This window comes from Notolepis coatsorum, assembly GCF_963971535.1.
Source record: "Notolepis coatsorum genome assembly, chromosome: 4".
NCBI lineage: Eukaryota > Metazoa > Chordata > Actinopteri > Aulopiformes > Paralepididae > Notolepis > Notolepis coatsorum.
Genome location: NC_140168.1, coordinates 85,529,200 through 85,553,691, shown reverse-complemented (window position 1 = coordinate 85,553,691; position 24,492 = coordinate 85,529,200). Strand labels below are relative to the sequence as shown.

At 42.1% G+C, this 24,492-nt stretch overlaps 1 protein-coding gene across 3 annotated transcripts in view; it reads left to right on the top strand.

Annotated features, from left to right (window-relative positions):
• kat2b (K(lysine) acetyltransferase 2B) overlaps nt 1-24,163 on the top strand; it is a 68,599-nt gene extending 44,436 nt beyond the window's left edge. Inside the window, exons 11-19 of one of the 3 annotated variants that reach the window (XR_014619585.1) lie at nt 150-276; nt 1,366-1,476; nt 4,200-4,343; nt 9,675-9,789; nt 11,519-11,552; nt 15,985-16,048; nt 17,699-17,783; nt 21,233-22,594; nt 22,700-24,163. Coding sequence is in view for 2 of the 3 variants with exons in the window: in XM_084312878.1 (XP_084169004.1) it covers nt 150-276; nt 1,366-1,476; nt 4,200-4,343; nt 9,675-9,789; nt 11,519-11,552; nt 15,985-16,048; nt 17,699-17,783; nt 21,233-21,426 (874 nt within the window). In the remaining variant the exon portion in view is untranslated. Of the gene's footprint in view, nt 1-149; nt 277-1,365; nt 1,477-4,199; nt 4,344-9,674; nt 9,790-11,518; nt 11,553-15,984; nt 16,049-17,698; nt 17,784-21,232 lie in introns of all 3 variants that reach the window. The other 2 variants (XM_084312879.1, XM_084312878.1) reach the window with 2 other exon arrangements.
• Nucleotides 24,164-24,492: the final 329 nt, after the last annotated feature.

The window sequence follows — 24,492 nt, the reverse complement described above, 5'->3', positions numbered from 1 at the left end:
CAAATGTTGGCCAATCAAAGTCGACTACAAATCCTCAGTCGGGGACAGGCCTAGTCATTACACATATATAGGCTTACCAAAACGTCTTACTTGATGGTAGCGTGATCTGTATGAAAACTAAGAGGAAATCCACATTCCTCTACAAACAGGAAGCACAAGACGCTGTCGCTAATCAAAGATGGCCGTGTGATCGGGGGAATCTGCTTCCGGATGTTTCCGTCGCAGGGCTTCACGGAGATCGTCTTCTGCGCCGTCACCTCCAACGAGCAGGTCAAGGTAGGATGACCCTCGGCTCCTCAGGTTCAGATTCCTTTATTGTCACGTATTATTATTTCAGTACATTACAGCAAAGAAAGAGTTCAATTCAATTTGTTGTGGTCCCTCGACCATAGCAGCTTCCAATAATATAAATACATAAAAATGTGCATAGAATAATAATAAAACAAGATAAAATATGACTAAAATAAAGATGACTATATACAGTTCTAAAAAGTGTGCAGTGCCGATAACAGGATGTAGATATTATACTATATAAAATGTTTATAACAAAATGGCAGTTCCAAAAAATTATGTGCAATGAGCAATGTGCAAATTTTTTGCAGTGTGTAAAATCCTCAAGCACATTTACATTTAGTCATTTAGCTGACGCTTTTATCCAAGACGACTTACAAGTTCTGTACAACAAGTCAGCAGGAAGGGTATACAACTCTGGCCGCTTAGGGTAAGTGATATTGTTCGTCAAACAATGCAGAACTGCTTTGTGCTTCACTCTGAGTGCATAGTAGTATAGACATATTTAGCGTAGTACATAATAGTATAGAAGACAGTAAGAAAGTTAGCTACTGGTGGACAAGGTTCCTAACCTGTCTGGACAGTGTGGACAATGATTTGGACCATTTCCAGATCTTCAAAAGTGTGCACACACACACACACACACACACACACACACACACACACACACACACACACACACACACACACACACACACACACACACACACACCTACACGCACACACACACACACACACACCTACACACACACACACACACACACACACACACACACACACACACACACACACACACACACACACACACACACACACACACACACACACACACACACACACACACACACACACACACACACACACAGAAGTGTGTAGGTATGTCAGCTCAATGTGAATTGCTGAGAGAGTGTGTACAACACAAAGTAGTACACAGGCTGGGAGGTAGAATAAGCGATAGAACTTAAATGTCTACTAATCGAGGTCTGTATACCTATGGCATTTTCAAAAGGGAAAATTGTAGGAATTTGATTCCTTTGCTGTCGACCTCTGACCCATGCGTGTGTTTGGTTGCAGGGTTATGGCACTCACTTAATGAACCACCTGAAGGAATACCACATCAAGCACGAAATCCTCAACTTCCTCACGTACGCAGACGAGTACGCCATTGGCTACTTCAAGAAGCAGGTCAGTACATCATTTGGCTGCATTAGTGGTCAACCGATATGGGCTTTTCACTGGCTGATGCCAATACCAACAGAGGGCAGCCAATGGCCGGTATACATTTCTTTTTTGGCATCTGATCAAATATAACAATTTAATAACAATTGAGATACCAAATAGTAGCTAGCTTCTTTCTTTCTTTCTTTCTTTCTTTCTTTCTTTCTTTCTTTCTTTCTTTCTTTCTTTCTTTCTTTCTTATCTATCTATCTATCTATCTATCTATCTATCTATCTATCTATCTATCTATCTATCTATCTATCTATCTATCTATCTATCTATCTATCTATCTATCTATCTATAGATGTATCTATCTATCTATAGATCTATCTATCTACAATATCTATCTCCCTCTCCCTGTTTCTGTTGTTATTTTGTCTTAACTCATTGAACGCCAAAAACGAGTATAGGCCTACTCGTTATTGCTTCCCATGCGTTCACCGCCAAAAGTGAGTATACTCTTTTTCTTTTTCTCATTATTATTATTATATTAAACAGTCAGCCCAGACCTTGTTGTGTGATCCTGGTACCTCTGAGTGAATTCGAATTGAAATGACGATCGAATCCCGATAGGTGGCAGTATCGCCTACCTTTTGAACTGGGCTAGTTTACTGTGGGGGGGGGGGGGGGGTTTGCTCACTCACTGCTGGGCACAGTAGCCACTAGTCTGCGAACTGCCTATGCAATGGCGAGCGAACTATTGGAGATTATTATGAAGCGGACAAAACGATCACACTTATGGATGATAAGGTGCGTTTTCACCAGACTACATTGGACTCAGCACTTCTGGTAAATCATAAAAATACTATAGTTAAACCGGCCGAGCATGTAACATTATCTGTCGCCGACAACAGAGTTGTCTAGAGACTAGAGCCAACTAATGTTCGGCAATGGCGATCGCCTAGAGTGAACTATTGGAGATTATTATGAAGAGGACAAACGGTGACGATCCATCCATAACATAAGGTGCATTTTCACCAGACTATGTTGGATTCTAGTATTTCTAGGGATGTCCCGATCACGTCAGAAAACGAGGAGTCCGCGAGGGACCCCCCCCCAACCATGGTGGCTTTGTGAATAGAACCATTCCATGTATGGTCATGTTTACCTTTGACCTGCAAATAATATAGGTGTCAGGTGAGCAACAAGCACGAAATGTGCATATACACACAAAACACGCAATAGCTCGCGTTCCAGGAAACGAGCCTGGAGTATTTTGAAACAGGGTGGTTTTTAGCCTGGGATTACGCAGGAACAAAGGTATGTAGAAATAAACGGTTTGTTCCCTGTTGGAGTATAAATATTGCCTTTCAATGAGCCATACTATTGTTTCCATAGCTATAATATAGAATATACAATGGGTCTGCAAACATCGTGAAAATGGTAAAAAAAACGCTGGCGCCAGGGAGTACAGATGGAAAAACTCGCAGGGAGTTTCCTGGTCCCACGCCCTGGAATATTGGGCGTGTGCACCGCAGAAATTCCCCCGCCATAGAGTACGTCACTGTGCGCGTCTCTGTTGGTAGGACTTCCGTGTGCTGTTCAGGTCCATATGATGGATCTGTTTCGGGGGGTGGTCAGGGCTCCTCCTCACGAAGCTCCTATTCGGGCCTTCTGTGAGTTGGGACTCTCCTTCCATGTGACCTTTTTGTGTGCTTACGGCCATGCTGACTGCCTGTTCTGCAGGGTCAGTGTGCCAGGCGGTGTGCTATATGCGAATACGCTGGCGATGTGGGGGGCGGTGTCACTAAGTGACCGCCTGGTGGGGTCTTGATGCCTGGCGTCATTGACCTCTCCGGGCCCCGTTTTCCAGGGGATCCTGTCCCTGTTCTGATGGTTGTGGGGGGCCTTCAGCGGGGTGTATTTGTCGGCCGGTGGCTCCCGCTCGGCCTCCCTTGTGCATGAGTGACGCCGAGCGGAGCCACTATGAATACAGAACGATAGGTTATGACTATAACCAAGTTCTGTTAATAGTGGTGACGCTCGGCGTCCGACGCCGCTGCAGCCCTTGATCTCACCTTGTGGTGAAAGCTTGGGAAGGAGGAGAGCAGGTGACCACACACCTGCTTATGTAGGTAAGCTGATAGGGGTGTGGTCAGACAAATATTGGGATATAAAGGTACATTGTGGTCTTTATTCAGTGCGCGTGCACGTGTGCGAGGACAGTGCATGAGTGACGCCGAGCGTCACCACTATTAACAGAACTTGGTTATAGTCATAACCTATCGTTAATGCTGGTGAAAGTAGTGAGGCTCATGGAGATAAAAAGCCTTTATCTGACATCTCTCTCTTTCTCCTTCTCTCTCTTTCTCATTCTCTCTCTCTTTCTCCTCTCTCTCTCTCTCTCTCTCTCTTTGCGTGTTGCAAATAAACAACTCACTGTAGCACCCACTTTACCCACTTTAGACACTTTAACACACTTTATATTTATTGGTATTTGCACTACAACTCATACCTCATTGCACCTTACCCTAAGTTGTACCTCATCCCATTTCTGCATTGTATTCTATATTGTATATATGTATATTGAACACTTTTGTTTACACTTGTTTACGTACTTCTGACTTTCTATTTTATACGTATCTATTTTTATCTAGCACACTCTCAGGAGAAAAACAGGAAAAAGCATTTCATATAAAAGTATTCTGTATTTTTGTATGACAACTAATAAAGAAACTTGAAACTTGCAGGGTTTCTCGAAGGATATCAAGGTTCCCAAGGCTAAGTACGTCGGCTACATCAAAGACTATGAAGGGGCGACACTGATGGGCTGTGAGCTCAACCCCAGCATCCCCTACACAGAGTTCTCCGTCATCATCAAGAAACAGAAGGAGGTAGGTGTGTGTGTGTCTGTTGTCTGTGCACGCGTGCGCACGTGTGTGTGTGTGTGTGTGTGTGTGTGTGTGTGTGTGTGTGTGTGTGTGTGTGTGTGTGTGTGTGTGTGTGTGTGTGTGTGTGTGTGTGTGTGTGTGTGTGTGTGTGTGTGTGTGTGTGTGTGTGTGTGTGTGTGTGTGTGTGTGTGTGTGTGTGTGTGTGCGTGCGTGCGTGCGTGCGTGCGTGCGTGCGTGCGTGCGTGCGTGCGTGCGTGCGTGCGTGCGTGCGTACAAGTATTTATTGATTAGGCGATAAATCCAGGAGGAAAAAGCAATAGAATGGTCGGGTTCCGTTCCGGGGTCAATAACACAAAACAGGCTCGCCGACAGAAAGAGGGATTGTTGGGGCGGTACCTCCGGCTTGGTCAGTCGTCCCTACTAACACAATTGGCAATGTTAGCGGGTGGGAAGCCGGTGGGTTATATGTATCCTGGTCGTTGTAAACAGCGACTCCTACTGGTCGGTCAGGGCGCCTGTTCAGCAGGGAAGGGATCTGGGGGAGATAGTGTGATCCTCCCACGCGTTACACTCCCCCGGTGAGAGTCCTCGCTGTCAGGTGAAAAGAAGCGGCTGGCTGACTCCACATGTATCGGAGGAAGACATGTGGTAGTCTTCTCCCTCCCAGGCCGACAGTAGGGGGCAAAAGTGTGCAACGACCAGGAAGGGAATTGGCATAACGACTAAATTGGGATGGGAGAAAAATACGGAAAAAGGGGGAGAAAAAAGTAGACAAAAAAAAATAAAGGGATTGTTCACACACAGTTCAGGGTCGTCGTCCGGTCCAAAAAAGGTCAGTACACAGGGGGGTATCTCAGCCGGTCCAGGGTTCGGTAACAAAGAACACCTATCTCGCTATCTCCTCTCCTCTACTTCCTCCCACCGTCGCAACTCTACACAAGTTTCAAGTTTCAAGTTTCTTTAATAGTTGTCATACAGAAGTACAGAATACTTTTGTACAAAATGCTTCTTACTGTTGCGCTCCAGAGACTGTGCATGACAAGATAAGTATGAAATAAAAACATAGTAAAAATTAGAAGTAAAAAAAGAGGTCACAGTGTTCAGTTTAGACATATGTACAATGTTCGTAGACGTAGTTACCATACAATATACAATACTGTGCAGTGTACTAATATACAATACTATATAGTGCAAGGCATAAATGGACGAGGTGCAGTTTAGGTACAATTCACAGTAGGTGTACGAGTTGTAGTGCAATCCTTTATCAATAAATATAAAGTGTAAGTGTGTTTGTGTGATCTAAAGTGTGGAGAGTGGGTGCTGCAGTGTGTTGTTTGTTTGAGTGAGTGTGTGCGTGTGGGTGTGTGTGCTGTGTGCATTTGATGGTTGTTGCATAGTGATTATTGTTCGTTTAGCGATTATTGTTCGTTTAGCAGCCTGATGGCCTGGGGATAGAAGCTCCTTCTGAGTCTTTCTGTGCTCGCCATAAGACTCCGGTATCGCTTGCCTGACGGCAGCAGTTCAAAGAGGCAGTTGTTCGGGTGGCTCGAGTCCTTAATAATTCTCTTAGCCTTCCCCTTGCACACAATAATAACACTCTCTCTACTCCAACACCATACTCAGCTCAACTCAACTCTGTTCCTCTCCTGTACTGTGTGAGATGCTTGTGAGTGCACGTGGGGTGTGTCTCTACTAATTATGTGCAGGTGTACTATATCAGCACTAATCAGCTACAGTAGTGTGTGTGTGTGCATGTGAGGTGGATGTGCCTAAATGCTGTGCAGGTGTGCTACATCAGTCCTAATCAGCTACCTAAGTGACGGATATGTCTCCTCTCCTTCACGTATCCCAAGGAGGGGGGAGGAGATCTGTCACAATACATTCTAAAATCTTAAATATAAAATATACAGCCATAAATATACAGAAATATACAGTCAAATGTACAGTAATAAGTGTAACAATTATAAAGTGACCAGGAAGATTGTGAGAAGTGTACAAATTGTAAAGTGTTCAGGAAGATTATGCCAGACTGTACTGTCACCCTGTGCTCAGTGATGCGTTATAGAGTCTGATGGCTGTCAAGTCAAGTCATTTATTTATAAAGCACGTTTACAAACTCAAGAGCCAACCAAAGTGCTGTACAGTCAAAAGCATAAAAAAATGCATAATACAAAAAGGCACAGCAGGACAAGATGGTACAATCAGACAATAAGACAACAGTAAGCCAACACACGGCTAGAGTAGCACAAAGTACAACATAGCACACTGGACAATAGCGGGACACTAGACATGGGGTTATTTACTAAAGTACAATGAAGCAACAACCTACAGGATAAGGGTCCGCGTCCACTTGGCGCATATTTCTGACCGCACGCATCTGTTTTCAATGTATTCCAATGGGGAGGGAGCGCATGCGGCCGCATTCGGCCGCCTCTAGGAAGTGCGCTGCCGTCGGCTTCTTTTCTCAGCTTTTTTGTACGGCTGAAAGTTGAAACTTTCTCAACTTTCAGAGCGATGCGCTGGGCTCATTTTCAGACAACCAATCACAGCCATTCATCTACCACTCTGTTTGTAACCTGACACCGGAGCTGCCTGCCTGTCTGGCTGTCTCCCACAGACCATTGAGATTCACGACAAAACTAATAATAATAACTACACGAATACACTACTAAAAAGCTAATAAAAAGCAAAGGGCGAACTGTGGTGTCAGGCAATAACTATATATATAATTAATATACAATAAAGTTATTCAAATATGCTATAATATGTGCAAAACCGCGGCATGGCTGTAGATTTCTTTCTGTCATCTACAAGATGCGCTGCATGCCAGCGCTGCCGGCGCACTCCCAGCATGTTTCACAGAGAAATATGCGCTAGGTGGACGCGGGCCCTAATGGAGCACAAAGGACAATGCGGCACAGGGGACAGAAGAACACAAGAACAGATACAAGGGGGAAGGGGCAGGATAAATAGCATGTGTGAGTTAGGGTGTGGGGAAATCAGGGTTTATTGAAGGCTAGGGAGTAAAAGTCTGTCGGAATGAAGGACTTCCTGTGCCGTCCATCCAATCAATTTCACACTCGATGAACAATGAACAGTTCTAGAACAGACCGTTTTAGTTAGATTAGTTAGACTTCAGATATTCTTCAGATATTTACTGAATTTTCCACATACTAATGTTTTCTTCAGGGTGTGACATATCTTTTTTTGCTGAAATGTAATGTTATTGTCAAGTACCGGTAAATGCCATAAGGTCTACCACCATATCAATATCACTAGGGGTGTGAATCACCAGAGGCCCCACGATACGATATTGTAACATCCCAATATTACTAAGGGTGGGACTCGATAAAAAATTGTAATCGAATTAATTCGAGACTTTATAGTTAATTAATCTAAATTAATCACATTTTAATCGCATCAATATTTGATGCAAAAAGCAAAACATTTCTATTCAAATTAATTTTGGTATACGAGTGAATCAATGAATATACATTATACATACGTTTAAGCAGCAAAACCCTGTATTAGCTACTACACAGACCAACAGATCAATGCCATTTTTAATAAAGTGCAGCAATTTTGGGAATTATATATATATATCGCAAAGGACATTTTGTAAACTCAAGCACTTTCGAGGTAAAAGTAAAACGCAGTACTTTCAAGTACATTCCAGAACAGTTGACCATTGGGAAAAAAACTCTTTATTGATCTCAATTTCTCTTATTTAATTTTTTTTATGAACAAACCAGACTAAGAAAAAAAGTTATTTGCGATTTATTATACTTTATACTTGTAGCACATGCATGAGTCTGGTCTCCTTTGAAAGGTAACATTCTTACACAATAAAGAAAAATAATCATGCGATTAAATGCATACATTCTTTTTACTTTTAATTCTTTCTGTAGTTTATTAATCGAAATTAATGCGATAAAGTCCCAGCCCTAAATATTACATTAACCTCTTTTCAACTGCAAATTATGTCTCCAACAGAAAACGTTGTTAACATCTGCAATAAGAATATGTATCATCTGTTTTATCTAATAAAATAACATTGAGGTCTGTTCACCTTATTTCAATAATTTCTATTGCAGTAAAATGGGACTTCTTAACACTTTAACTGCCGGAGGTTAAATTCATGATATACCATCCGTTGCCAGCTCTATTTAACATGGAGAAGTTCCCCTTCTTTGCAGGGCTATAACTTTTTAAATTCTATTGCTAGATTGCCATTATTAGGGCCCATTCAAGGTCCTATATGTATTGTTCATTGTGTAGCAACGTTAAACTTTTTCATTCACATATTCATACTAAAATATGGTCTAAAGTATAAGTATGTTTTCATCTCTTTCTGCAGCTTTCTCCAGAACGTGATTTATAGCCCCAAATGCATTATATTGATGATGAAATACAGTTTGATAGCAATCGGCGCGATATAAAAAATTCCAACTGGACGTACTTCTGGAAGTTACTACACGTCATCTGATGTTGACCGGATGGGCGAGGGGGCGTTTATAATTCCGTGGGCAGCGTTATACCATTCATCTAATGTGGGTCAAATGTTCATCATAGCAGTTAGTATCGAACACGGTAATATTAAACGCTAAAACTCACCCCAGTCTCCTCGGGCCGTTGGGCGATCAGCGTGGAGGAGACAGTTTTCCATTATGGGATGTCGAAATACCCGGTCCATTTCCAGGTTGTATAATAGTATATATGTCCAAATCATGTTGTTTATCGAGTTATTGGCAACGGATCGCTATGTATTGTGTCGAGCTCGAGTCCCGGGACCTATAGCGAGTGCCCGGAAGTAATATGGGTGATCACCACTTCATCCACATGACTTCCTGTTGGGCGATCTGCCGATCGGCCACCAGATGGCGCTCTTGAACCGCTAGAGGATTGAGAGGAGATCAGAACTGTGTGTGAAGGCTGCAGAGGGGAAATATGATTCCGATCACAGATTTTTGAAATATTGATATCAAAGATGAGTTACGGCGTCCTAGGCAACTTGAGCATGGCTAGGAAAGACGCCTAAACACGTTTCCGGCACTTAAAGTGTTAATATTGATATTTGCCGTCACTGTATCGATATAATATTGGCATGTGAAATATTGTAATATATTGCTGTATACATTTTTCCAACACCCCTAAATATCACTCTGTAGGCTTAAAGGAACATGCCAACATTTTGGGAAATTAGCTTAGAGAGAGACAAGTAGCTTAGCACAATGAATGGAAGTGCTGTTAAATGTTAAATGTTATATGTTAAAGTTGAAATGTTACTGTTCTTTTTTTAATGAAACGTTGAACTTCTCCTCCCCTCTCTGTCAGATCATCAAGAAGCTGATCGAGAGGAAACAGGCTCAGATCAGAAAGGTCTACCCGGGACTTTCCTGTTTTAAGGAAGGTGTACGACAGATTCCCATCGAAAGCATTCCTGGTATACGTACGTTTCTCTACCCATTCACCATTACCACCACTGCCATCATGTCAAAATGACTTGTTTTGATGTGTTTCATGTTTCAAATTAAAGAGTTGATATAGTTGAATTAAAGGTGCTATAGATTATGACAAATTCATTAATCAATGATTGTTTTAGTCATTTGCAATACCTTTATTCCGCACCTTTCTAAAAGCTCTGTGGATGTATTATTATTATTATTTAAATGATTACTCTACATAGAAATGTTATCTATAGCTAGGGTTGGGTACTTTTTATATAATGTGAATTACGTCGGTACTACAGAGTACCGATTCACGTTAGATCAATCGGTGCCACATTTCGGCACCTTGAGAGCTGATAGATTAAGACCTGCCCAGTTAGAAAATAATCTCGAGTCATTTCATAATAGACACAGACCAGCGTGGACCTTCAATGACTCACAATTGTCATTCCATAATAGACACAGTCCAGTGCTCGACCTTCAATGACTCACAATTGTCATTCCATAATAGACACAGTCCAGTGCTCGACCTTCAATGACACACAATTGTCATTTCATAATAGACACAGTCCAGTGCTCGACCTTCAATGACGCGCAATTGTCATTTCATAATAGAGACAGACCAGCCCAGACCTTAAATTGTAGAAGCTATGAAATCTAGCTATTCAGCCCTGCGTTCAACAGTCCTGTGACAACTCCTCTCGCGCTGTTTCTATGTGCAGTGAAAACTCTGAGAAAAGCATATGCGTCTAATATGCTTTGCATCCTCGCCATTCCAGATCGCCTTACACCACTAACGTTAGCTGCTAATGTTTAGCTAAGCTAAATTAACCCTGGAAACTCTCACAGGCACAGCTGAGAAATCGGTTTTGTTCCAATAGTGAGGAATGGGAGGGGCTGAGCCCATCTTTCACTCTCTCTCTACGTTCAATGATTGTATGTAGCGAAACGTTATACTAAAAACTAATTTATTTATTCATAATGTTGACATTCGAATTCTAAATCAACATAAGAAATTGTAATACATTTTTTTTTTTTTTTTTTTTACATTTTTATTTGCCAAGGTTTTATTTGCGAGTGCCATACCTTGCCATACCAAAATGACGCCCCTGTACCCAACCCTATCTATATCACCTTTAAGAGTTTACGTGGTCCTTTACATCTACATCTTCAAGCAGTAGAATGAGCTCAAATACTAGATTCACCAACAAGTAGCCAAAACGAGGAGTGCTGAGTGGTCCTTTGGTCTCTGAAAACTCCTGCAAGAAAAGCCGTTTGGAGGAGATAATAGGTTTTTGTATCATGTATGGAGATACAAGTTTTTCAACCCAACGGCAGCAATATCCATGTCTCACCTATTTCACAATAGAATAGAATAGAAATACTTTATTTATCCCGAAGGAAATTCAGCACTACAGATCGCTCACAGTAAACAGTGAACATTTAGGTAGTCAGAGACAAAAGTCACGAATAAGAATAAAAACAAGAATAAAGAATAAATACTCAAATACGGTCCGGGATATACATTCTGTTATGTATATACATTCTAAAATATAAAATATACAGCCAAAAATATACAGAATCCAGAATCTAGGGACCAGAATCCTGTGATAAGAGTAGCCACAGATGTAGAGAAGAGTAAACCCACCTAGACTCCGTTTACACATTTTTACCATTTCATCGTGTGGCATGACGTGAGATTAAACAATACGATGTTTTCTACATCAACAGGTGAAACTGGCTGGAAACCGATTGGTAGTAAGGGGTAAGTAGGACGTGGCTTTTGCGCTCATTCCAGATTTTGATGGAAATCTTTAGTCCTCTCTGTGTGAGCTAGGGCTGACCCCTATTGGTCGAATAGTCAACTAATCGATCGAAAGGAGCCGTAGTCGACTGCCAACCTCTTAGTCGAGTAAAAAAGAAAAATTATAATATATATATATTTTTTATCATTCTTTCCAAAAGAAAAGAGGCCTAGAACCGTGGCCAGTGGTGCAGTGCTGGTATAACGCGGTATAACGGCGTTTTACCTCGGTCACTGAGGCTGAAGTACGTGCAATCGCGCACGGATATGTTCCCGCGTGTACGCGCAGTCACGCACACAAACATCCGCTGTTCCCATTCGTTGTATCTAAGTACCGGCTCGGCCCGCGGCCACCGTTTTTACATAACAAAAGCACAGGTAGAGTAGGCTGACCAAACGTCCTCTTTTGCCCGGACATGTCCTCTTTTCACGCCCTGTCCGGGGCGTCCGGGGGGGGTTTATTAATTCATCGAAATGTCCGGGGTTTCACTGTTTTTCAGTTTCAGTTTCAGTTTCACGGCCCTTTGCGAGCATCTGAAGGCTCGGGGCTGCATTTTTCGCCGAACATATAAATTACCGAATAAAGCGCTATTCGTTGCCGTTCGAATGCCATCTGGATCGCCAAAATCCGTGCCTCGGTTCTCGAGTTACATGCCGATATGTCAGGCATGCGACTTTTTACATGGCATTATCCAACCGGACTCCCGGAGAAGCATGCAGCTGCAGAGCCGCAGAGCCAGCGGCGCTCTCTGGGCCGCGCGCTGACGGCCGCGCTGTGAGGCAATAGTATCCAGCTGCAGGACGAGAGCACCAACACTCTCAGGACCGCAACACTTTAAGGACCCACACTTTAAGGACCCTCGCTTCCATTGGCTGATTTGGGTCACATGACCGTCCCACCCAATGGCTGAATTGGAGTATTGCACTGCGGGATTGATTGATTGATTGATTGATTGATTGATTGATTGATTGAAAACTTTATTAACAGATTGCAGAATGGGTACAGTACAGCTAAATACATACAATTGTTAAGGGGATGCAGACCAGAGAAAGACTTTCGTCTTGTTTACATCAGGGTCCCCCATTTTCAATTCATCATAACATATATGACATACACGACATACAGATAGACAGTACTGCTACATCTATACATTTATGACATATACCAGATTTGCAAATACAGTACTGTTTGTGATACAAAAGTTTCATACGCTGCTACCTTTTTCAGCTTCTCTATTTCAAGGCGCAAAAAAAATAAAAAAAAAATCTGTGCGGCTCAATACACACAATTTTATAAGGGGATGCAGACCAGAGAAAGACGTTTGTCTTGTTTACATCAGGGTCCCCCATTTTCAATTCATAGTGACATTTATGACATACAAGACATCATCACATTTATGGCATAGGGACATACACAACATACATGACATTTATGGCATAGGGACATACATGCAGGGAACAAACTTAACTTTTTGACTTACCAGCCATTTGGCTGGTAGATTTTTAAATGTACCAGCCGGGCAGATTTTTTACTAGCCAAAAATTATAAATAGCTTTTTAGTATATCGCCATGTGTTATTATTACATATAATACTCTCATATGCTATTTTCAATTAATATCATAAACAACATAAGGAATATTACCATAATTTTGAGTGGACTGAAGGAATGAGTCAGTGTTAATAGTTTTAAATGCAAATAATTTATTGAAACATAGAAGTGGGGTCGGGACACCACTTAACTGTTTTAACCATGTAGTGTAGCACTTTGGGATCCCAGTGAACAAAAAGTGCATTACAAATCCAATCTATTATTATTATTATTATTATTATTATTATTATTATTATTATTATTATTATTATTATTATTATTATTATTATTATTATTATTATTATTATTATTATTATGTGTGGCTGCCGCCCTGGCGGACATCTGTGCTCTACTGAGTGCACCTTTCTAGTCTAGAGAGAGAACGCTGATTCCCCGTAGCTGAACAGGGTTGCATTTTGTCAACACAAGTTGGAACCCTGGAGGAAGCGATATAAGGAAACGAATTGCTCCGCTAATCGCTCATGTTGACCCCGCCCCCAAGTCGCTCTCCGCTCGCTCACCTTGAATCGAGCGCTCCCCGCTCCCCGCGTCACATCGCTCGGCAGATTTTTTTTTTTTGGAGCATGGTGTAAATTAGCTCAAACTACAACAGTCTACACCCCCTGGGCCCCTTAACAATTGTTTGTATTGAGCCGCATTGTAATTGTACCCATTCTGCAATGTTAAATAACGTTGTTTATCCATTCACTAGCTCTATTAAGCGATGATAGTTAGCCTAGCCACAATGCTATGGTCGCTGCCATTAACGTTAGCATGTAAGCTAACGACAACAACAATGGCGTCAAAACAGGATGTGAGTGACAAAGCCTGAACAGGTTCACCCTTCTCATTGGTTGAAAATGGCCTTCATGTTTGTACATCGCCATCTGTTGCTTTGGCATTGTACTACATGTGTATATTACATCAGTGTTAAACCACTGTGAGCGGCGTGGAGGGAGTGGATTGGAGCGGAGGAGAAGCGGTAGATGCAGTGTATTTTGTTAGCCGCCAGGTGGCTGGCAGACCTTAAATTCTAATCGCCAAAGAATAAATCTACAAGCCAGTGGCGCTGGGCGTGTAACTATTTTGTACCCTGCATACATGATACAGGTATTTAGTACTGTTACATTTGTGACATATACGATATTCAAATATACAGTACTGTTACCCATAGATCCTGACAGATATGATGGGGAGGGGACTGTACATTAGGAGGGGGTGGGTGGGTGGGAGAGAAATATACATACGGCCAGGAGAGAATATATACATGCGGTTGGGAGGAGACTGTCTATTAGACAAACGTCTAGACAAACAAGACAAGACAAACGTCTTTCTCTGGTCTGCATCCCCTTAACAATTGTGTGTATTGAGCCGTACTGTATTGTACCCATTCTGCAATCTGTTAAATAAAGTTTTCATTCATTCATTCATTCACGTGTCTGGTGCGCGGCACGCCCAGCCATCAGAGCGCTCCTACTGTAAAATGCGGAAGCAGCCATTTTAGCGAAAGCTAGCTCAGCCTCAGTTTTACTCGTTTATAAAAATGATTTAAAATGTTTATTAGCAACGCCGAGCTTTCAAACCCCACCGCATGTGTGTGTGAAACCCTAATGGAACGCTGGGTACCTTTGACATTTATATCTGATATATTTTGGACCCACCGCTAGCTTTTAAGCTGTGCTTGATGGTGCACATTAACCTGGCTACTACGGAGGAATAAGTGACTGCGTATTCCAGCCCCTGGCTTGCATTGCAGTCATGAAAGGGTCTACAAGCTTGCCTGATAACCAACGTTAGTTAGAAAGTTAGTTAGTCAGGCTGCTCAGTGCTTACCTGGTCAATAATGTGGTCCTCCTCTTGGACAGATAGATTTGTTAAATCATAATATCCACAGTGGTGTGCTGTGCTGGCTGCTGGTCCTCAGTAAAGGTAGAAAAATAAGTGCTAATAAAGTGCTATATGCTTCATTGCATAATTATGCCAAAGTGTTGCTTCATCTCGCGAGGCCAAGACGTTTGGTCACGTTTGCTTTTAATGTGATTTGATTGGCCACTATGGCCAGATGCGAAATTAGCATATATCCCCCTACGCAGACTGCGTCACTCTGCCCCTACCTAGAGAACCAAGCTGGGGGCGTGTTAAGGAGCTAAGCCCAACCCAGCTAGAATCTTATTGGCTAATAATGAGGTAATAGGATGAATAAACCAAAAAAATAAACGGCCTGGCGTCCTACTCCTAACCTCGTTCACAGCTTTATCTCGTGAGCCTCCAGGGCAGGCTGGCTGCCTCAGTCAGTGACAAAGTGTTAGGGAGAGTGGGCGCAGTTTCGCTCGTTCGGTTAATTTCTCCAGGAGGGAGACAATTATTATAACACAGAGATGAAAAATAATGATTTTTTTTATTATTGTAAATTTTCAATAATTTTTAATAATTTTTAATTTTTAATTCTAGGGAAGCCAGGCTTCCCTTGGCTTCCAGGATAATTCTGCACAGAGGCACTGAAAGAGGATTTCACCCATCTAATGAACACACTAGACTAGACAAAACTATATCAAGATGTATCCATCAGTGGACCAATTGCATGCTTTTGCAGAGGACAAGAAGCCTTCCGTCGACTCCTTCAGACATTAAGCACCCCCCACAGCCCAAATGGAATGATACTTTACTTTCTTTATTTTTTTTAGTCAGGGACAGCCCCAGCCCTAGTTATTCGGGGACAGCCCTAGTATGAGCGTACGACAACTCCCTGTTTCATGTTGTTTGATCACGACCACTTCCTGTTTATATGCTGATTACACTTTAGGAAGGAACTGAAGGATCCAGATCAGTTGTACACCACTCTGAAGACCATCCTTCAGCATGTGAAGGTGAGGGAGGGAAACACACACACACACACACACACACACACACACACACACACACACACTCCAAAAGTGAGGTCGAATGCAATGAAGCGAACTGTCATGTTCCGTGGTATGCAGGAATGGAACTCTCTTCCCAGACATGTTAAGCAGGAGAATAGTAAATGCCGTTTCAAAATCGTGGTAAAACAACATTTTCAACCAAAGAAATTGACATTCCCTAATAGATAGTGTGTACGTAAATTAAAATGTATGTGTCTGATAAAGAGATAGGTATATATGGATGAAAAGGCATGTGTCTGATAGGGATATATTATTAAAATATTGTATAATTTTGTATTTTTATATTGTATTATGAATTTGATTAGGGTTTTTACTGTTGTTTTAATTGTCTGTATGACATGTAAATGTTGTGAGTGTATAAGGGTTTTTATTGTTGTTTTAATGGTCTGTATGTCATGTAAATGTTATGAGTGTATAAGGGTTTTTATTGTTGTTTTAATTGTCTGTATGACATGTAAATGTTGTGAGTGTATACGTCTGTAACTGTATTTTATGTGTTATGGACCCCAGGAAGAATAGCCCCAGCACTGCTGTGGCTAATGGGGATCCAAATAAAATAAAATAAATAAACACACACACACACACACACACACACACACACACACACACACACACACACACACACACACACACACACTTAACATGTTTACTTACTCTGTTGCCTATACTTAATATAATAATATATAATATATAATAATATAATTTATACCTGCCTACTGCTTTCTACACCTGCCCTACACTGTAATGAGAACCTACCTCAAACTATGCTGTCCTGCAGAAGCTAACCGCAGTGACCACACAAACAGTCGAACTGAGAAAAATGGCGTTAATGTTCTTTGACTATGCAGTGATTTGGTAGTTACTTCAATTCTTTATATCCCTTTTCTCTCAAAACAGAGCAAGATTGAACTCTGAAACTTTCAAACTCTGAAACTAAAACAGATCAATTTCACTTATATAACTCAATTCTGGAGACACATGTTTTAGTCACTGACCCAAAAAGCAGCTGTCTCCAAATTGAGGCTCAGGGCCTTTATCCCCAATTGGACAAGCCTTCCATCAATCAACTGGTCTTTAGTCGGAAACGTGTCCCTGAAGTCAGAAACAAACACACACACACGCATGCACGCACGCACACACACTCACACACACACACACACACACACACACACACACACACACACACACACACACACACACACACACACACACACACACACACACACACACACACACACACACACACACATACACACACCACACACACACAGCGGTGGGGCAGCGGTGGCCTAATGGTTAGAGAAGTGTGTTTGTGACCAGAAGGTCGCCGGTTTGATCCCCGGGACCGGCAGGAAAATCTGCCGCTGAAGTGCCCTTGAGGCACTTAACCCACAACTGCTCCAGTGGAGTTGCTCAGTGGCCAATGGTGTCAGACTGTGGTTGTAGTGGGCAGCTCCCAGGTGTGAATGGAACTGTGTGAATGTGTAGCAGGGCGTTCCTGAAAAAGAGCATCTGTGCTCAGCGAACCTACCCTGGGTAAATAAAGACACACACACACGCTTTTCTCTAACCAGACTGCCTTGTATGTTTCAGAGTCACCCGAATGGCTGGCCTTTCATGGAGCCTGTGAAGAAGACGGAGGCTCCAGGATATTACCAGGTGATCCGCTTCCCCATGGGTGAGTAGTGTGCAGTGGTGGGGACTCGCACTTAGGTTGAAGTTAGAGGTCTTTGTTCCCCCCGGAATGTCAGGATTAGAATTTTCACATTTGAACTGATTCGGTACCTGTGAATCTATACCGGTACCCAACGGTACCTTTTTTCTGTACTTTAGTCTCTAAAGATGTAATCTACCTACCTCAGTTGTAAAAAATGTGTCCAAACTTCAAATGATTTATTATCATTATTATTTATTTATAACTAACGTCACGGTGACCAATTGCAGCCACTCTTATTGTCTGGGACCAAATACGGCCACGCCCCACTCCCAGCAAAAAGTGGGAATCTCTAGAATGGGTTTGGGGCGGCGCTGTATACGGAAGTAGCTCTCAAGGTGACGATTAGACAACACTTTTTTGTTGTCAGTAGATGGCAGCATTGGTTTAAAATTAAAGGCTGAAAATGTTGAGAACTACAACACTGCATTTCCCAAGAGCGTTAGCACAGGTCGCAGGTCACTGGGATGGGTCTATATTCTCCGACGTGATCTGAACAGCGTTAAACTATTACTGCAACCTCGGTATAGCGACCGCGAATGGCCAACTAATTATCTTAACAAAAGTGCGCTGGTAGCATTACATATGTTGTCTAAAGGGGGACATATGGTACAATTTAAGATTCTAATGATAATCGGCATATAAAGGACAAGATAAAGCATCGTTAATTTGTAAGAAACCTCAATGAAAACGGCGCAGGGTGCTATTGTTATGAAAATGTGATAGAATCCTATAAAAATGTGGACGCACTTGGCCTACGTTCCGTTAGGGATGTCCGATATTATCGGCCTACCGATATTATCGGTCGATATTGCCATTAAAATGTGATATCGGAAAATATCGGTATCGGTTTTCAATATTTTTTATTTTATTTTACATTTCTATAACCTTTATTTACCCAGGCAAGCAAGTAAGAACAAATTCTGATTTTATTTATTGTCAAAGGTATGCATAATGTTGTGTTAATTCCAAAACAAGAGATATGTAATGTTAATTACCTGAAATTATTCAGTTTTTTGGGGGGGGAAACCCTGCATATATCGGTATCGGTTGATATCGGTATCGGAAATTAAGAGTTGGACAATATCGGTATCGGTAAAAAAGCCAATATCGAGCATCCCTATTTATAACAATTTGTTAATATATATATAATATTGCAGCGAGCATTGTAAAGTGTAACCACACCTGCGACCGTTTTCGGCTTGCCATTGCTCCGACTGCTTTGTTGTTGAATCAAGTCAAGTCCTAGGTAAGCATGTATTGTCTGTGCCAACGTTGACGTGAACGTGCGGCACACTTCATAGGTTTCATTTCGCTGTGAACAACGTTGACGTCATCAGACTTTAAAACATTTATTTTAATTTTTTTGCAGTACCGAAATGTGGCACCGGTGGATCTCACGTGAATCGGTACTCGGTAGTACCAACGTGATTCGGTCAGATTCAGATTCAGATTACTTTATTCACCATATTGTATATACAAATGGAATGTGATTCGACATTACAGTGCATGATTTTTTTCACAAATAGGAATAACATAATAATAAATAAATAAGTGCAAAACAGGACAGAACAGTGAGACAACAATAAGACAGTAAAGTGCAGTGGTAGGGAACATGGATACAGTGCAGCACAGTTCAAGTCCAGAGGTCCAGCCCTAGCAGCTCGCCATAGAGGGGGGGGGGAGCAGGGGGACACCTGACTCGTTTACCAGGCGAGCTGCTGAGGGGAAGAAGCTGAGTCTATGGCGGGACTTTAATGTCTTGGGCAGCCGTAGCCACCTGCCGTGGGGGAGCATGGTGAAGAGGCCGTGACCCGGGTGGGCGGGGTCTGCCATGATCTTCCTCGCCCTCCTCAAGGCCCTGGTGGAATGTAGGGACACGAGGGAGGGAAGGGGGCAGCCGATCACCCTCTCTGCCGAGCGTATCACCCGCTGCAGCTTGGCCTTGTCCCTGACCGTGGCTGCAGGGAACCAGGTGATGATGGAGAGTGTGAGGATGGACTGGATGATGGCGGTGTAGAACTGGACCATCATAGTCCTCGGCAGCCTGAACTTCCTCAGCTGACGTAGGAAGAACATCCTCTTCTGGGCCTTTTTGTTGAGAGCGATGGTGTTCAGCTCCCATTTTAAGTCCCGGGAGAGTGTCATGCCGAGGAAGCGGCAGGACTCCACAGAGGCCACCGGGGTGCCTCCCAGAATGATCGGGATCCAAATCGTTGATACCCTTAAAAGTACCGGATTCGGTACCCATCCCTAGTCAGGATAGATTCCGGGTGGGGAAAGTGGATGAATAATGCTCTCCCCTCCCTCAATACAAGCAAGGCACTTCATCCCCAGCTGCTCAGTGGTCAACAGTGTCAGACTGGTTGTACTGGGCAGCTCCTAGTGGTCAACAGTGTCAGACTGTGGTTGTACTGGGCAGCTTCTAGTGGTCAACAGTGTCATACTGGTTGTACTGGCAGCTTCTAGTGGTCAACAGTGTCAGACTGTGGTTGTACTGGGCAGCTCCTAGTGGTCAACAATGTCAGGCTGGTTGTACTGGGCAGCTCTTAGTGGTCAACAGTGTCAGACTGTGGTTGTATTGGGCAGCTCCTAGTGGTCAACAGTGTCAGACTGTGGTTGTACTGGGCAGCTCCTAGTGGTCAACAGTGTCAGACTGTGGTTGTACTGGGCAGCTCCCAGGTGTTGAAAGTCTGTGTAACTGTGCAAGTGTGCAGCAGGATTGTTGCTGAAAAAGAGTATCCGTGCTCAGCGAACCTACCCTGGATAGGTAAGAGTAGGGCTGCTCGATTATGGCAAAAATCCTAATCATGATTATTTTGATTGATATTGAAATCCATGATTATTAAACATGATTACTCATTGATTTGAGAACATCATATTACAACGACTGAATTTGTTTGACCTTTCTTCTCGACCAAAGGCTGCCTTTCTGTCATATTCTCAAAAAAAAATTAAAATAATGTAACACATTGACCGCCAGCAGCAGGGGGCACTGATACCCCATTCATCGCCAGGTCTTTATTCAATGGATATAGTTTTAGACTGTGATATTTGCGAGTGCTTAAAATATCTTATATTATATCTATGGGTCTAATAACGCCGTCGAGTCTCAGTGAGTTGCTTCTAGTCAACATGCCCGAGACAGATTGTTTTTTCATCCATACAGTTCCGTTTTATACCGTTTTGAATAGAGTATGGTTTTGGTGTTTTTCAATCATTCCAGGAAAAAGACGAGAAAAAGGCATTTTACTGTAATCCAGTCATCACGTTGTAATTTTTCGGCTGATTATCTAATCATCCTGAAATCAATGCTAGATTATCATTATTATGTCTCCTCGTCCATACATGAAATGACCGTGGTAGCGGGGCGCTCGCCCACATAACCCACGTGACGTGGTCTCCCCCCTCAGATCTGAAGACCATGAGTGAGCGCCTGAAGAGCCGGTACTACACGACGCGGAAGCTCTTCATGGCCGACATGCAGCGCATCTTCACCAACTGCCGCGAGTACAACCCCCCCGAGAGCGAGTACTACAAGTGTGCCAACTTACTGGAGAAGTTCTTCTACACCAAGATCAAGGAAGCAGGCCTCATTGAGAAGTAGAAAGAGGGGCCAAATTAGGAGTCGCCCCCCCCCCCCCCTCCCGCCGAATTGCCGATAAGAGGATCAGATTGTTATTCAGACCACGACTGGGTAAGGTTAAAATACCGGATAATGAGATTAGGCACTGTATGTGTTATAAGATATCCCCAAAAAATAGCACTTGTTAGCCATTTGTTAATAACACTAGTGCAAGTCAATGGGGCTGGAAAGCATTTATTTGAGAAATCAAAAGTTTGAAGTCCTATTACGGTATGTTGTGAAGTTTGGAATGTACTGCACAAGATTTTCAGAGTAATGTTTTAATTATTATTTTTTTTGCCATTGACTTGCACTGACACAACCAAAACACTGGTGCAAAGTGCTGTTCGGATCCACCGGAACGACTGCCAGCTCACCATAAACTAGACAGGCTTTTGTTTTTTACCCTTTGAGGTGTGAGTTTGTTTTTGTTTGTTTTTTTATTTAATTTTAAATTATATTTTGGAATTCTAGAACCCTTCACCTAGGCTTTATATCACTGTCAGTGACCAGTGGCCACTGTGACATCGTTAGAATGTTCTCAAAATCCTAAATCACGTTGGCGTAATCGTATCGCCACAAAGGGTTAAAAAGAATATATATCAGAACCATCCCTTTTTAAGAGGTAAGCTGGTTCTCAGATCAGTCTATTCTTTGATACTTTATTAAAAAAAACACAAAAAAACAGGCCTGTTTCCTGAATCTTAAATTCATGTGACAAGGGTAACAATCAGCTTTTTTTCTTTCTTTTTTTTTCCAAATGAGATTTGTGAAGTTATCGGAGAACATTAGAGATATGAGAATATGGAGATATTTTCCATACTTCTTGCTACCAATCATACGTATTACAGGGTATCAACGGACAACCCAGTGCAGCGGGCTCTTTCGGATACCAGAGTATCATTGGGTGGCGGGTCTTACCGAGTAGAAAACGAACTCCCCGCACGCCCGCTCTCTTTAACTTGTGATTAAAACACTTGTAAAAAAAAAAAAAAAAAAAAATCTTAATCGCAAGTAAGAAGAGACGACTTTGCAGGAGTTCCTCAGCTCGTTCTCAAAAGAACAAAAGGACAACGGACACATCGGACATCCCGTCAACAACTTTCTACGTTCCGTTGGATGAAAACCAAGACGCGGCATAACAGACGATGTGAGGATATTCTCTTGTCGTTCCCTTTCTTGTCATGTTTTTTGTTTTGCATTTGCCTTTTTAAAAACCTCCGGCCTATCTTTCTTTTTTTCTATCACATCCCAGCCTCTTGGTCATCCCCTCTCCCTCTCAGCTGACTCAGGTAAAGAGGAAACCACATCTGTATGGAGTCATAATCATTCATTTTTAATAAGTGTCGCCTGTGAAGAACTGGACCGAGAGATAAAGATATCTTTACTGTCAAAAAAAGGGACGCCTGGACATTTTCAATTGAAGTCTTGTTGACGCTTCTGTAGTCGAGTCGCATCGCAGTGGAACGATGACCTTTTGACCCCTCTGTGAAAGCCTAGGTGACCCTGCTGAGGCGGCCTGGCGTGTAACGGGTATCGAGGTGGGCGAATAACGATTAAGGCGAGACAGTACCCCCGAAATAACCTTTTTGCTTTTTTCCCACGATATTGAGATTTTGTTATATTTTGCTTTCATGTCTTATTTGAAACTAGTGGCAATCAAATATCGAAAACAGACAATTCGTTTATTTTACTTAATTTTGTCTGATTGGGTCCATAGATCACAATTACAATACAGAACTTTGAGTCTTTTGTAGTTTTTATGCATTTTACTTACACACAAAGTCATGGAACTCCATTTCCCTAGTACCTACACACACCAAACTTTCCACATTTCTTCCCATCCATATCATGCTTCTAATTACCGAAGGGTTTGTTGATATATCATTCATAGGTTTATAGTACATTTTATACCAAAACCGTTTTTTTTGACAGTAGACAGTATTTCCTGATGTATGGGCTGATAAGAGGACATAGCCACAATCCCTTCTGGAAAAAGTTTCATTTTGAATGTATCAACAAAATGAAACCAAGTTTTGAATCTGGCATAATCCATGTTGGTATTATTAAATGAGGAAGTGGCTCATTTGCATAATTATATAAGCATAAAATGCAGAAAACTTGCAATAAATTTTTTCTTAGTTTTTATGTACATAACAAACTGGGAAAGTTTCATAGTGATATCTATTCAAATATTTGTTTTCCCTATTAAAGCCCCAATCTGTGATTTATAACATACACATATACAGTAAACATTATACGTAGTCCTTGAAGAGTTTAAGCTTTTCTGGAACTTTCTTATTTCTTTCAGAATATAGAATTTCTTTTTACTTAAATATTTATAAACATTTAACATGACATTAAACCTCTTGCCACTACAAAATCCAGCAAATACAATAAAAAAAAACTCATATTTACTTGTTTATCGACTAGACTAAATAATCTCTCCATTACTATTTAAGATGGGTGGCACTGGTGGGGCTACCCATTTGTTTACCTTTGGATCACAGATTAGGCTTTTAGCAATAATACAAGGGAGATGTAAAGACGGGGTAAAATGCCAGTCATTTTCTGTGCTGCCTCTTCCATGAACTAGTAACTAACTAAACTAATAATAACCATTCCATGTTGAAGCCCAGCGAAGAACACTAACAACTAACAACTAAGCCACTTAAAGGAACACGCCAACATTTTGAGAAATTAGAAGATAGATACCAGTTCCCTCTCTGTGCGTTCAGTAGAAAGCTATCTGGCTGAATGTTAGCCTAGCTTAGCACAATGAATGGAAGCGGACATGGCCGGTTAGCCTTCGGGACAGGTGTTGGACAATGCCTAGGCTAACCGCCCATGTCCACTTCCATTCATTGTGCTAAGCTAGGCTAACGTGCAGCCAGATAGCTTTCTACTGAACGCACAGAGAGGAAACTGGTATCTATCTTCTTGTCTCTCTCTGGAGAAGACAGTAAGCTAATTTCCCAAAATGTTGGCGTGTTCTTTTAAGGGTAGTTGAAAGACAAACTCTTAAAAGCTTTTAACGGAAGAACAGGG